Source organism: Phragmites australis, chromosome 3 (assembly GCF_958298935.1).
Source record: "Phragmites australis chromosome 3, lpPhrAust1.1, whole genome shotgun sequence".
Taxonomy (NCBI): Eukaryota; Viridiplantae; Streptophyta; class Magnoliopsida; order Poales; family Poaceae; genus Phragmites; species Phragmites australis.
In genome coordinates, this window is record NC_084923.1 from 11,828,068 (window position 1) to 11,842,414 (window position 14,347).

At 41.2% G+C, this 14,347-nt stretch overlaps 1 protein-coding gene across 1 annotated transcript; it reads left to right on the top strand.

Moving 5' to 3' along the window:
• The first annotated feature begins 10,012 nt into the window (after positions 1–10,012).
• On the top strand, positions 10,013–13,188 carry LOC133912163 (E3 ubiquitin-protein ligase SDIR1-like). The gene is made up of 9 exons (XM_062354766.1): positions 10,013–10,173; positions 10,401–10,577; positions 10,702–10,759; positions 10,845–10,897; positions 11,042–11,270; positions 11,357–11,492; positions 11,648–11,696; positions 12,175–12,300; positions 12,787–13,188. The coding sequence occupies exons 2-9, from the start codon at positions 10,497–10,499 to the stop codon at positions 12,910–12,912; spliced, it is 858 nt and encodes a 285-aa protein (XP_062210750.1). The 5' UTR covers positions 10,013–10,173; positions 10,401–10,496; the 3' UTR covers positions 12,913–13,188.
• The last annotated feature ends 1,159 nt before the right edge of the window (positions 13,189–14,347 follow it).

A 14,347-nucleotide genomic window follows, 5' to 3' on the forward strand; every position in this document is an offset into this window, starting at 1 on the left:
ACTTACCGTACTTACCACATATTGATCTAATGGTAAGATAAGCCAAATGCCTCTATAGCTGTGATCATTTGAACTTGCACATCGACGATGTGAGCGAGCGGGCTTGTAAGAGACACTTGAGGTTGCTATAGGAGTTAACCTAAGTGGGCTTTGCATTGAGCGATGCCTGATTCAAATGGTTAGGGCTTATTTGGAAAAGTTGACATGAGTACCCCATTGGGTGGACCTGTGTGGTCACTCAAGTCGTATGGTCCTCGAGCCATATAGGTAAAGTTGTACCCTCTATAGGGTGTAAAAATATTTTGAAATGTCGTGCTCTTGGTCATGAGCATACTTTTGTCCATTTGCAGTAGTCGTAGAGTTACGAGTTTGGTTTAAGGTGGTTGTTGGGTTGAGGTGGTTCTTTACAGATATTATTACTATAGTTTCTTTTACATATATGTTCAGTCGTGGGTTAGATAGTTATATTGGTTAAGTCTAGATGCGCACACATGTTTTTGTTAAATTTTGCTTTCGCATATAAATTTACTTAACCATGTGGTTGTATTCTTGCTAACATCTCAATTCATAATCCTTGGAGTCGGGTTATCTATAAGTATCAAATATGGATTAAATCTTGCAAGTACCTTCGTACTCATGCTGCTCTTTCAGGTGCAACCGACCAGGAGGAGATAGTCTTTGGCTACTTCACACCTGTCGAGGGTGGCGGCGGGCACGAGTAGTCAACTACTCAGATGTCGTGCTTTTGTGATAGAGCCTAAGGATGTATGGCTCTATCTTCCTTTTATTATTTATAGTTTTAGCTTTGCTGCATAGTTCTCTTCTGTCTAGGAGTTGGTTAGTTTAAGTCTTCTCCTAGCTCTCTTTTGTTGTAAATTGTAAGAAATTGTGGATGCTTAGGAACTTGTAATATAATTAAATTACTCGCTCTTTGTTAAGTTTTGTTGTGATGTGATATGCTGGAAACGCATATGTTTCGATCTTGGGCACAAAACACATACCGAGACTATGGAACGATATTCTAATTAATCATTGAAGTCATAATTAAGTAAATGAATGATTTAATGATTAATTAAAATATTATTTAGACGTTTTCTTACAGTATGGTATCAGAGCTTGCTTTAATGAAGTAGCCTAAAAATACTTAGGACGTAGATTAGCAAATGTGTTAAACCCACTAAGCAACCCACTAAAGTTTCTTTTTGTACCTCTTCAAGTTAATATGTACAAACTTTCTATAATATACCCTTAAGTATAACGTGTGCTTGATTGTTGCATTTCGAGTGTTTATTTATGCATTGATTGTTTTCTATAATGATGCATTCGTTAATCATGTTGCATTGACGCATCCCGATGGCGGCAAATATCGGGGGCTCAACCAGTGCGAGGTAGGAGGATGGTTTGTTCTGTACGGTGATGGTACGAAAAGTGAATACGTTAGTAATAACGTATAAACATCCACCATACGATAGTAGATATAGTCGTCTACCTATGCGAAGATTATATGGGGTGTCTCGTAAGGCGATGGTATGGGACGTGAATATGTTAGCAACAACGTATGAGATGTTGCTTGTGCGGTGAGTTGCACAAGCACCGTTCGCATGAATACTTATTCTTTTCGTGCGAAGGGTGATGAATATGATTGTGATAATTGTTTGGTAGAGATGCACTCGAGAAAAAAACGTATAGATAAGGATCGATCATATTATGATTGTGATAATTGTTTGGTAAATATATACTCGAGAAAGAAACATATAGATAAGGATCAATCATATTTTCATACTCTATTATTTATTTTGTACCATACCTTTGAGCATGCATTATCATCAACAAATAGTATATGGGTCTAAGCAAGCGATTTTTGATATAGTAAAAACAGTACTTGCTTGATATATGTCGGAGTTTGACTTTTACCTCTTTTTATCTTATCATCACAACAGAATGAGGACTCATGGTAGTGATCTTCTTGAGGGTTCTAATAAGAACAACCCCATACCGCCTCCATCGCCAAGCATGGTGGATGTCCTAATGCAGATAGAACAGAACCGCCAAGCTCAGACTGCTCTCCTTGAGGCCCTCGTGTGTAACACGGACCCTCATGAAGGAGGTGGGGCCGAGCACCAAGACAATTTCTCATATTTTCTCCAAACTCAGCCACCCACCTTCACGCGGGCTGAGCATCCTCTTGATGCCAACCATTGGCTTCGCAACATCGAGCAAAAGCTGACTTTCCTTTGGTGCGAGGACCATGAGAAGGCTCTATACGCCGCCCATCAACTCCAAGGCATGACCGGTGCATGGTGGATCAACTACTTTGCTATGCACGCCGCCGGTCATCATGTCTCGGGTGGAATTCCACCAAGCATTCTGTGATTTTCATATTCCCAAGGAGCTAATGGAGATCAAGAGGCGGGAGTTCCTAGACCTCCAGCAGAGGGGAAAGTCAGTAATAGAGTACGTGCAAGTTTTCAATCACTTGGCACAATATGCTCTGAAAGCGGTCAGCATCGATGAGAAGAAACAATATCACTTCATGAACAACCTCAGGTCAAAGATGCAAGACCATCTCTCGACACACGAGTTCGCCAACTTTAACAAGTTGGTGAGCACCTCCCTCATGGCGAAGTTCAATATGAAGAACCACCAATAAGAGAAGAAGTGCAAAAGGACTCAGTCATCTTCTGTGGGCGGGAGCTCTCAACGCCCACGTGCGGAGAGTCAACCTTCCCAATCCCACATGACGACTTTGGCTGCTCCGTGGCCAATGTGGATAGTGCGGCATCTAACTTCCTCCGCTCCGCAAGGACAACCTCCATGACCTATGGGATCTCAAGGGAGTGTTGCAGGTGGCCTCAGCGACCCATGTTACAACTGCGGGTGCGTCACTCACTTTGTGCGGGAATGCCCTTTCCCGAAGCTTGGAGCCACGATGAATGCTCTAAGGCCACCACCACTTGTGCAATCCTCTCATCAAGCCTCGAAGACTGTGCAAGTCCCTAAGTGCGGTCGTGTCAACTACACCACCACTGAAGAAGCTCATGAGGGTGCCAATGTGTTGATGGGTACGTTGTTTGTGAATTCTAATTCTGTCGTCATTCCTGCAATAGTTTTTTATTCGGGAGCTTCCCATTCTTTTATAATGAGGAGTTACACTCGGCGTCATGAGCTGAAGATTAGCACTCCTCATGCACCTTATATTATAGAAGCACCCATAACCAACATCCTTACCAATAAATATGTGTCTAATGCATCAATTATCATCAATGAGATGCCCTTTTTCGTAAATCTGTTAGTGATCGACTCTAAAGGAATAGACATCATTCTATGAATGAATTGGTTCACCAAGAATAAGGCTATCATTGATTGTGCTTAGAGGACTATAACTCTCAATTATTTATCTAGCACTCAAGTCCATCTAAAGCTTAAGGATGTTGATCCTTGTCTTTATGCCCTGAAGGTTGTGACCACCATGGATCTTCTAGATATTCCTGTGGAATGCAAGTTTTCGGATGTCTTCCCTGAAGAACTACCAGGAATGCCACCCGACCGAGCGGTGAAATTCTCTATTTGATCTTTTGTCTGGTACAGCCCCAATTTCAAAAGGTCTTATCGGATGCCGCCAAATGAATTGGCAGAGTTGAAGAAGCAAATTCAGGAGCTGCTTGCAAAGGGTTTCATTCACCCGAGCTCCTCATCTTGGGATGTCCGACACTCTTTGTGAAGAAGGACGACACTTTGCGAATGTGTATTGATTATCGTCTGCTCAATACTGTCACGATCAAGAACAAGTATCCACTCCCTCTGATTGATATTTTGTTTGATCAATTGATCAGTTCCCGGGTTTTCTCTAAGATTGACTTGAGGCTAGGCTATCACCAGATAAAAATCCGACCGAAAGATATTCCAAGGACGATATTCTCCACCCGTTATGGGCTTTATTAGTTTACTGTCATGTCTTTCGGTTTGACAAATACACTGGCATTCTTCATTTACTTGATGAACACGGTCTTCATGGAGGAGCTCAACATGTTTGTCCTGGTTTTCATCAATGACATTCTCATTTACTCCAAGACCAAAGAAAAACATTCTGAGCATCTTCGTGTTGTTATTGGCTGACTTTGAGATCATAAACTCTACGCCAAGTTCAGCAAATGTGAATTCTGTTTCAAAGAAGTCACCTTCCTGGGTCATGTCTTATTGGAGAACAGAGTCATTGTTGACCCGAGCAAGGTGCATGATGTGCTTAATTGGGCTCAACCCAAGAATGTCATCGACATTTGGAGTTTTCTTGAACTCGCGAGTTATTGCTGTCGATTCATCGATAGTTCTAAGATTGCCAAGCCCATGACTGATCTATTGAAACAGGGGGCTATATTCGAATGGTCAAGTGAATGTGAGTCAACCTTACAGACCTTGAAGAGACTACTCACGACTACTCCCGTTCTGGCTCAACCTGAGGTGGACAAGGGTTTCGACGTCTATTGCGATGCTTTCCGCATGGACCTCAGATATGTCCTCATGCAAGAAGGTACGGTTGTCGCGTATGCCTCACACCAATTGAAGCGGCATGAAGAGAATTGCCCAACTCATGATTTAGAACTTGTGGTAGTGGTACATGCCTTGAAGATTTGACGACATTATCTGCTGGGAAATCCTTGCCGTATTTATACGGATCATAAGAGCATCAAATACATTTTAGCTTGGGATGATCTGAACATGAGACAACGAAGATGGATCGAGCTAATCAAAGATTATGAGTTGGAAGTTCATTATCATCCCAGCAAAGCAAACTTTGTCGTTAATGCATTGAGTCGAAAGGCTCGATGCAATTGTCTCTCGCTCCAGCCTAGAGTCACCACGCTTTATGATGATTTCAGGAGGCTTGAACTCGAGGTGGTTGCAGAGGGATTTCTTACCAATTTGAAGATCAAATCCACCCTCTTAGACCAAATTAAGGGCACTTAAAGATAGATAAAGGCATGGAGAAGATCCGTGACAAGATTAGGGAGGGGCAAGCCAATTGCTTCACCCTAGACGATGAAGGTCTCTTGTGGTTCAAGAAAATGCTAGGTTTCAGAGTTATAAAGGAAGATTCTGGAGGAAGCTCATGATTCCTAGTTGTTTATCCATCCCGGGAGTACTAAGATGTACCAAAACCTCAAGCCAAGATTCTGGTGGACTCGCATGAAGTGAGAAATCGCTCGATATGTTGCTGAATGCGATGTTTGTCGGAGAGTGAAGGCCGAACACCTCAAGCTGGCCGGTACGCTTTAGCCTTTACCTATCCCCTCCTGGAAGTGGAAGGAGATCGGTATGGATTTCATTACCGGTCTACCAAAGACCTCTAAGGGGTATGACTCGATTTGGGTCATTGTAGACCGACTCACAAAGTTTGCATATTTCCTTTCGGTGAAGACTTGATACAATGCTAAGGACTATGCAGAGTTGTACCTCACCAGAATTATTTGCCTTCATGGAGTTCCAAAGAAGATAATCTCTAATTGAAGCACTCAATTCACCTTTCATTTCTGGAAGAGCCTGCATGAAGCTATGAGAACTGATCTCTTCCATAGCACCGCATACCATCCCCAAATCGATGGTCAAACCGAGAGGGTAAACCAAATCCTCGAAGACATGTTGCGGGCTTGTGTTCTCACATATGGAAAGAAGTGAGAGATTTGCTTGCGTTCACAGAATTCTCCTACAACAACAGTTATTAGATAAGCATTAAGATGTCATCTTTCGAAGTTCTCTATGACCGAAGGTGTCGAACGCCGTTGAATTGGTACGAATCCGGTGAAAGAGCTTTTATAGGCCCAGATTTGGTCAAAGAGGTAGAATAGCATGTCTTAACCATTCACCAACATCTACTCATAGCTCAGTCTCATCAAAAGATCTATGCCGGTCATCGTCGGCGTGAGCTAGAGTTCAAAATTGAAGATTTTGTCTATCTTAAAGTCTCTCCTCTCCGAGGAATACAACGCTTCCAGATGAAGGGAAAATCAGTGCCCCGTTATGTTGGCCCTTTTTTATTATTGGCCGACATGGTGAGATGGCTTATCAGCTAGAGCTACCCTCCATCCCTCTCTGTCGTTCACAATGTTTTTTATGTCTCAGAATTGAAGAAATTTCTTCGAGTCCCTACTGAAGTCATTGAAGTGGCAGTTCAATAATTACAACTGGATCTATCTTATTATGAGCATCCAATTTGCATCCTTGATGAAACCGAATGGAAGATGTGTCATCAATCAATTAAGTTCCTTAAGATTTAATGGATTAATCACTCCGAAGATGAAGTGACGTGGGATCGAGAAGACCGGCTTCGTGCCGATTATTCTGAGTTCTTCTCCAACTTGTGAGTGCTACTTTAGTATTATTTCTCACAACGTGGCATATTGATGTTCCTAGAATCTTTTCGCTACTGCGCAAATTAGGAGATCCCTCGAGTCACTATACTCTTCCCCGACTCGTACCGAATCTCATGACGAGATTCTTTTAAGGGGGAGGGGGGGTTGTCACGTCCCAAAGTCGTAATTACGTAATTAAGCATAATCATGCTTCTTAAGCATTATGTTTAGTTTTGTGTAATTTTGTTTTGGAATGCTAGAGCACTTGATATTAAGTCAATTAGATGAGAGAAAGAAATTCGAGAGAGAAAGAAATGAATTCATAGTTGAAACAAACTTCTTTCTCTAGCATGTGGGGCCTTCATGGGTGGCCAACCACCCCATCTCCTCTTGGGGCAGTAGCCCCCACCAACTGCCTCTCTCTCACTCACTCTCCCAGCCCTCTCTCACACCCACCATGCACCCGAGCTCTCCCTCTCTCAAGCTCTCTCTCTCTCTCTCTCTCTCTCTCTCTCTCTCTCTCTCTCTCTCTCTCTTTCTCCCTCGAATCCTCCCCTAGAAGCCGAATTGAGGTACGTATGTGGTGTTCACACGATCACTAGCTCATAAGCTTCCCATCCATCCAATTCATTTGCGTTTTCAGCCGCTCTTTGACGTTTCTTGGTGTTCTTGCTTGAAGCACAAGGAATCGCGGTTGAACTCCTCTTCCTGGGCGATTTCTTCATTTCCTTCATCACCCATGGTCACCAACTTCCACAAGCACCGTGGGTAAGTCCCTCAGGCCTCCCTCGGCAAAAACGCATGAATTGGTGGGTCGATTTCGAGTTTTGAGCTAAAGTTGCGGAGTTCTTGAGTTTTGGAGCAAAAAGAGAGGATTTGGATGAGTTTTGTGTTGGGAATCATGTTGCTAGGTTGGTGAGTGAGTTCTAGACTCTGACCTATCTCAAACATATTTCCCTTTGGTCTGGAGAGGCTCACAAATCAAATTGGTCAAGTTTTCCCCTCACAAAGCAACCTCTCTGGATAACCCGGATAGTCCAGGTAGAACCCGGGTAGTCCGGGTAGCCTCCATGTGGTCGTATTCTTGCTAACATCCCATTTTATAATCATTGGAGTCAGGTTATATATAAGTACACAATATGGATAAGTCTTGCGAGTACCTTCGTACCCATGCTACTCTTTCAGGTGCTACTGGCCAGGAGGAGCTGGTCTTTGGTTACTTCACGCCCACCGAGGATGGTGGCGGGCATGAGTAGGCAACTACTCGGAGGTTGTGCTTTTGTGATAGAGCCTAAGTGTATATGGCTTTATCCTCCTGTTGTTGTTTATAGTTTTAGCTTCTGCTTCATAGTTCTCTTTTATCTAGGATTGGTTAGTTTCAGTCTGCACCTAACTCTTTTTTGCTATAAATTGTAAGAAATTATGGATGCTTAAGAACTTATAATATAATTAAATTACTCACTCTTTGTTAATCTTTGTTGTGATGTAATATGTTGAAAATGCACGTGTTCCGATCTTGAGCACAAAATACATGACAGGACTATGGAGTGGTTTTTCTGATTAATCATTGAAGTCGTGATTAAGTAATTGATCAATTTAATGATTAATTAGAATATTGTTTGGACGGTTCCTTACACACACAGAAAGAGTGTGTGTGTGTGTGTGAGAGAGAGAGAGATTTGAATGCTAATTAAAAAGGAATGTATTTGAATTTCAAACTAGATTTGTAAAGATTCAATTTGAATAAATTGAACTGGATTGGATTGGGATAATTCAAATGGATAACTTGAATTCGAAATGTGATCAAACTAGAAAAGGAATATATCTCTAATGATTTGAATTTGCATTCGAATACGAAATTGGCGAGGATTTGAATGAATCTGGCTTTGAATATGATTTTGTATTAATTCAAATAGGTTTATTCAATATATGAAGTTGGATTTGAAATGGAGTTTGGCATTAATTCAAATAGGGGTATTTGAATTAGGAAAAAGATTTGAATGTGAAGCCTCGATTGAGTTTCGGATGAAAAGAATCTAAGAAAAATATATTTGAATTTGAGAGAGGTTCAATTTCAAATCTCCACTCAAAGAACCATAAAAGCAATTAAACCAAAAATGCATATGCTCAATTTATTGCAAGGATTAATTTAGAAATTAAGTTGATGCTCTTTGAAGTACTTAACTAAAATATATATTTGAATACACACATACAAGTATATACATATTAAAATATATATGTTTCCTTGATTTTATACTAGTTTAATTGATTAGAATTTTTTTAACATGAATGAATTTTGCTATATTTATAAATGCTAAGACTCAGTGTGTTACATTACCTCTCTTCTTTTTTCTACCCTCTCCTTGCCATGCTCTCTGCCTTTCTTAGAGAGCCTCCTTTTTTCTTCTTGCCGCTATTCAAAGTTTGGTTCCACAAATCATCTGGCAAACTTCAGAATCTAACACCCAATTTGTGTCTCTTCAACTTTGACACTAGTTCGTGTGTCTTTCATATATTTGACACCATGACACACTAATTTCTTCGGAACATGACACTTCGAGCCAAATTACCCATCTTCTTTTTTTCTACCCTCTTCTTGCAATGCTCGCTGCCTTTCTTCGAGATCCTCCCTTTTTCTTCATGTCGCTATTCAGAGTTTGGTTCCACAAATCATTTGGGAAACTTTAGAATCTGACACCTGGTGTCTCTCCAATTTTGATACTAATTCGTGTGCCTTTTGAGTTCTTGAGTTTAAAGTGCTTCTAATTGAGTTGAATTCTCTTGATTTTTTTAGTTCAACTTTTATTATTATTTTGAGTTAAGAGTTCTTGAATTTCATGTTGAAAGACTATGGATTCAAGTTGAATGTGTTTTGATTCTTTGGTAATTTAAAAGACATATTGAAAGTTGTTCTAGTCACAAAAGAGTGCTTTTTTGGATTGTGTGTAGCCAACATATTTAAACTTTGACCGTCAATATCTTTCTGAACATTTCGATTGAAAATTTGAAAATGGTGTGTGTGTGTGTTGAAAAGTAGATTAAAAATATTGCATATTTGTTATATTTTTCAATAGTAACCGGTGGTCAAAATGATATATTGGTGACCGTGTCAGTGCCCAATACAACACTCGAAAATATTGAGGTAAATTGAAACAAGTGCACAGCAGTTCATTTGAAACTTTGAATGCTGGAACTTCAAGCGATCACACGTTCCAAAGCATACGCCGTCCATAACCCAGCGACCGGTTCTAATAATGCCACGCACCCTCCGTCATTCCATGCCCACTTCCTACGAGAAAAAATATATCAATAATAGAATTCCGATATTTTCGATATTTCCATTTATCGGTCAGGTCTGATAAACTTTTTTATCGCTGAAATTTTTATTTATTTTTAAATTCCTGTCTAGTAACATATCATTACACACTATTATTATATCTTTAAATCAGTGATACTTTCTTATTTCTATATTATTATGTGTAGTTTTTATGTTAAATAGTTTGGAGATAATTGGTGTTATTTTCTAGAGAAATTTAGATTTTTTTAAAGTTTTGATAAAAAATTTGTCTACCACCGATAAAATTCTAATAAACCTGAAAATTCTATTTATCGATAACTTCCGATAAAATTTTGCTATCCGTAAATAAAATCCTGCTTCCCCGTACTGCTGTGCACGAACTGAAACCGTAAAAACCCACGGCTTCCAACTCTCTGCCCTGCTCAATTTCCCCATCTGCAGCCGCTGCTGCTCGCGTCCTCCGCTCCCGTCGGAGCGAGCAAATCGCCGGCTCGCCGCCGCGGCGGGAGCCATCTCACCTTCGATCAGGTGCGCGCCCTCCTCAGGATCCGCCTCCCCTCCCTCAACCCGGCAGCCGATTCGGTCCGGTCGGCGCGCCGGGCGAAGCCTCCGGAAGCTTCAGGGTTTATCCCGGCGTTTCGTTTTCCGCGTCCGGATCGCTTGGGGCTGCCGGGATTTCTAGCTAGGGGTTTGGTTGGGGCGTCGCTCTCCGGCGCTAGTTCCATTTATATTGTCGGTGCTCTCCTCTTCTTCAGGTTCTCGGGCAGTTTCGTTGCTGCGAGAGGCAGGAAGGGGGCAGCGGTTTGGAGCCTGGGTACCTTTACGCCTACTGGTGGTGGCTGGTAGGCGCCATGAGCTTCGTGTTCCGGGGGACCAGGGCGGACATCGAGGCCGGCGGCTTCCCGGGTTTTGCCCCGGAGCGCCGCTCCATGGTGAGTGTTTGTCAGTTTCACGTCTTCATGCATTCCTGCTAAAATGTAGCTGGTGGTAGTGTAGCGTGAGCCGAATTCCTTGTTCTGAGTGTCTGGTACCATTCGTATGTGCGCTTGTATGTAGCGAATTCATGCAGGGGGCAGGCCGGTGAATAGCAATTCCTTGGCTTTTCTTGTCACAGGTAATGTGGGCATGCTCTATTTATTACTGATATTGTTGAACTGTTAAATATTATGTTTCTTTTGGCTAATGTTGTGTTTGGGCAGTTCTTATTTTGTTCATGGTACTGAACTCACACCAGATGTCTCCCAATTTTTTGGTAAGTTATTCATGCAGCATGCACGTTGTCCGTGCGGGCCTGCGTGATTTATTATTGGGTTCTTATTTGTACGAAGTATGCATTTGTCGAACAATTTGATAACTATATATTTGTCGGATTGCACAATATTGTCTGTTCTTGTAGCTTTGGCTTGTCTTGGGAGTCTTCCTAATGGCCACCAGCCTTAGAATGTATGCCACATGCCAGCAGCTCCAAACTCAGGCACAAGCTCATGCTGCAGCTGCCAACGGTTTTCTTGGACACACTGAGTTGCGTGTGCATGTCCCACCAATCATAGCCCTTGCTACAAGAGGCCGGTTGCAGAGCCTTAGGCTTCAACTGGCTCTTCTTGATCGTGAATTTGATGATTTAGGTGTGCCAATACGTTTCATCCACTTTGGTTGATGTCTGTAGTGTTTCCTGTAAACTTAGTGCCATGGCTAAATCTTTTGCTTTCAGATTATGATGCTCTGAGGGCATTGGATGCTGACAATAGCCCGCATGCGCTTTCTATGAGTGAAGAAGAGATAAATGCTCTTCCCGTCTTCAAGTACAAAGTTCAGGCACAGCAGGGAAGTGCCTCTTCCCGAAAAAGGCAAGATGAACTATCCTTTGGGTTTCATTATTTATATAGCCCTATGAAACTGGTTCTAATGCCTTCCATCATCAGTGTGTGACCAACCATTTAATTCTGAAAATAATTGTCTACTCTATATAGTATGTATCTAACCCTTTTATTCCATTCAATAGTGATGGATCATCTCAGCTATTGGCTTCCTTGATTGGCTCTGGCGATGAGGTAATGAATAAATACTGGCATTCTCAAAGTGTGGTTGTTTTAGAAGTATCTTATTATCATTAATATCGTAGGACAATTGAAGTGTCATGTTGTTTGTGGTGTCACAGTTTTCAGCCATTGGTACGTGCAATGATTTTCTTATTTTATTCCTTTGTGAAGCTAACATATATCTATTTTACATTTTGGTATAACTTGGCGATGCATTATTGGCTTTGTCTTAAGCCTTATATTGATGGAAGTTATTGGTTGTTGTCCGGCTAGATTTGTGATTTATGTGATACTGTTGTGCTATGTAGTTTTCTAATTTAATCACTTTCTTATCTGATGTAAGAGCTATTTTCTAGAATCACTTAGCTAGGGCCCTTGCTTTTATTTTTTTAAGCTGTGTGTAATCACAATCAGCCATCATGCAGTAGCACATACATGGTTCGGACTTTGGACTGTGATGGTTATTATTTAACTTGCTTCTGCTTTGCAGAAAAAGCAGGATGGTTTCAAGGCAGATGGAACCAGCAAAACTCCAGAGGATGAGCTGACATGCAGTGTTTGCTTAGAGCAAGTCGTTGTGGGTGATCTATTGAGAAGCCTACCATGCTTGCATCAGGTAATCGTGCAGATCTTCTAACCTGGTTTTCCTTGTATGGCAACAACAGAAGACTTCGATTTTTTGTTTCCATTGTGAAATGATCCTGGATACCTGTTATATTGTAACTGTCTTGACATGTTGTTAACCAACTTCCTAAATGCGTGAAATACCGATGATAAAAGGTTTTACGTGATGTGTTAAACATATATCATATACAAGTATCTTACTTTACATCCTGTACTTGGTTGGCCACTTTCTTGATATGCAGTTCTGTACTAGTCTGAGTTGTTATGTTGTTGATGCTGCAGAACAGAAAGGACAGAACTTACCATTGTAATTAATCTACACTTGTCAGCTCGTGGACTATACATAGCTTGTCTTACGGAGGATTGTTATTGATACAAATGGATAGATGAAAATGCGCTGCTTATACCCAGCATATAGCTAATGTTGTGTCCTGAAGCAACGCTCCAAGATTTACTTACTTTGCTTTTTGTTTCACAGTTTCATGTAAACTGCATTGATCCATGGCTGCGCCAACAGGGGACGTGCCCTGTCTGCAAGCACCAGGTGAGTGATGGGTGGCATGGTGCCAGCAACGGTGAAGAGGATGCTTCGTACATGGTGTAAGTAGCTGCCTATGAGCAGGCCTTATCTAATACTAGCTACTAACGAAGACCCGTGGAATGCTGGTTTGGGAGGTGGCCGTGAGACCTGATCCCTTCAGATCGGTTGGGGGAATGGACTAGCTTCCCTGCCATTCTAGGGATGTGTTCTAATCCCTGCCTGTCCTAACAAGCCGAGTATGATATTAGCTGTTTAGTGTGCTGAGTTATTGTACAACTAATGTTCACTTCTCTGATGTTTATACATCAAAATGTTGATGATAATTTTTCATGGCCTTTATTTTAATGTGCCCTAATTCAACCGTGTTTTAATATGCCCAGTTTCCGACTCACCTGTGTGAGACGCTCACAAAAATTCCTGTTGGGAAAATGTTTCCCCCTTCCTAGGACTCTGGGAGTCGTAGGCTAAACGATTAGGTGTCTGTCTCCGCTGTAAGAATGTTCGCCCGAGCTATAGGCAAAAGGAAAAATATATATTAAGAAGAATGTTTGGCCGAGCAATGCTAAAAGTGCCGAAAAGCTTGTAGCGAAATCTGTGCGAAGGATGCCAAAATCTGAGTAGCAGGCGCTCTGCTACTGTTGTGAAATCGATCAGTACCGGCCAAATACCGTCATGGCAACTGTCGACGGTTGCACATGACTCTTCACGGGGAGTTGCCCGTTCGGAAGTGTCGAAGATTAGTACCGATAATATGTTCATAACAAAATTAGGGTATTTTTGAGATTAAGAATCGAGCAGGAAATAAGACACGTGATGTATATAGATTTAAGTTTTCGGTTGAAGTAATACTTTATGTTCTGTATGAATATTGCTATATATTGATTGTCTCAAGTAGAGCAATATGGCTAGATCTATTATAATATAGAAGATTAGATCTAGATTGATCTAGAGTTGAAGTCGTCGAGTATCTTCGATTGTTAGGGTCTTAATCTTGCTTACGTCAAGTTATCTATGTGTAGATTATTTCGTGATTCAGAAGTTGTTCCCTTTCAAGGGTCAGAGTCCCCGCTTTATAAAAGAGTTCTAGCACCATTTTAGTTCTAGCACCATCTTAGTCTCGATCATAATCGATAGTGAGTTCTTTATCTTATCGGTAAAACAGATAGATCTAATCTAGATACTAATCGTACTTGTGTCAGTTAATTTGGTCAAAACATTCATAGTATAAGTCTTCTAAATATCTGAGTGCATCGTATCTTGCATATTCGGATCACAATATTCAAAATTGTTAAGCATATGTACAGTGTATCCTGTCCCTGTGCTTTTTAGGTGGCACAATTAATAAGAAATGAGAGTTTGAAAAAATAAAGAAAAAACTGTTAGCATTTTTTAATCTGTCATACTTTGATGATCTATTGCGCGCATTGAAATGTGGAGTGCATGATGGTGAAGTAGGAATGCAAAGTCTGTTCGGGTGCAAGGGCTCACTATGTATTTA

Excerpts from the sequence above, each read along its gene's own strand:
- LOC133912163 (XM_062354766.1), top strand. The coding sequence starts at position 10,497 with ATGAGCTTCGTGTTCCGGGGGACCAGGGCGGACATCGAGGCCGGCGGC. Across the intron at positions 10,760-10,844 it reads CTTGGCTTTTCTTGTCACAG|TTCTTATTTTGTTCATGGTA; the intron begins GTAATGTGGGCA and ends GTGTTTGGGCAG. Across the intron at positions 11,697-12,174 it reads TGATTGGCTCTGGCGATGAG|AAAAAGCAGGATGGTTTCAA; the intron begins GTAATGAATAAA and ends TCTGCTTTGCAG.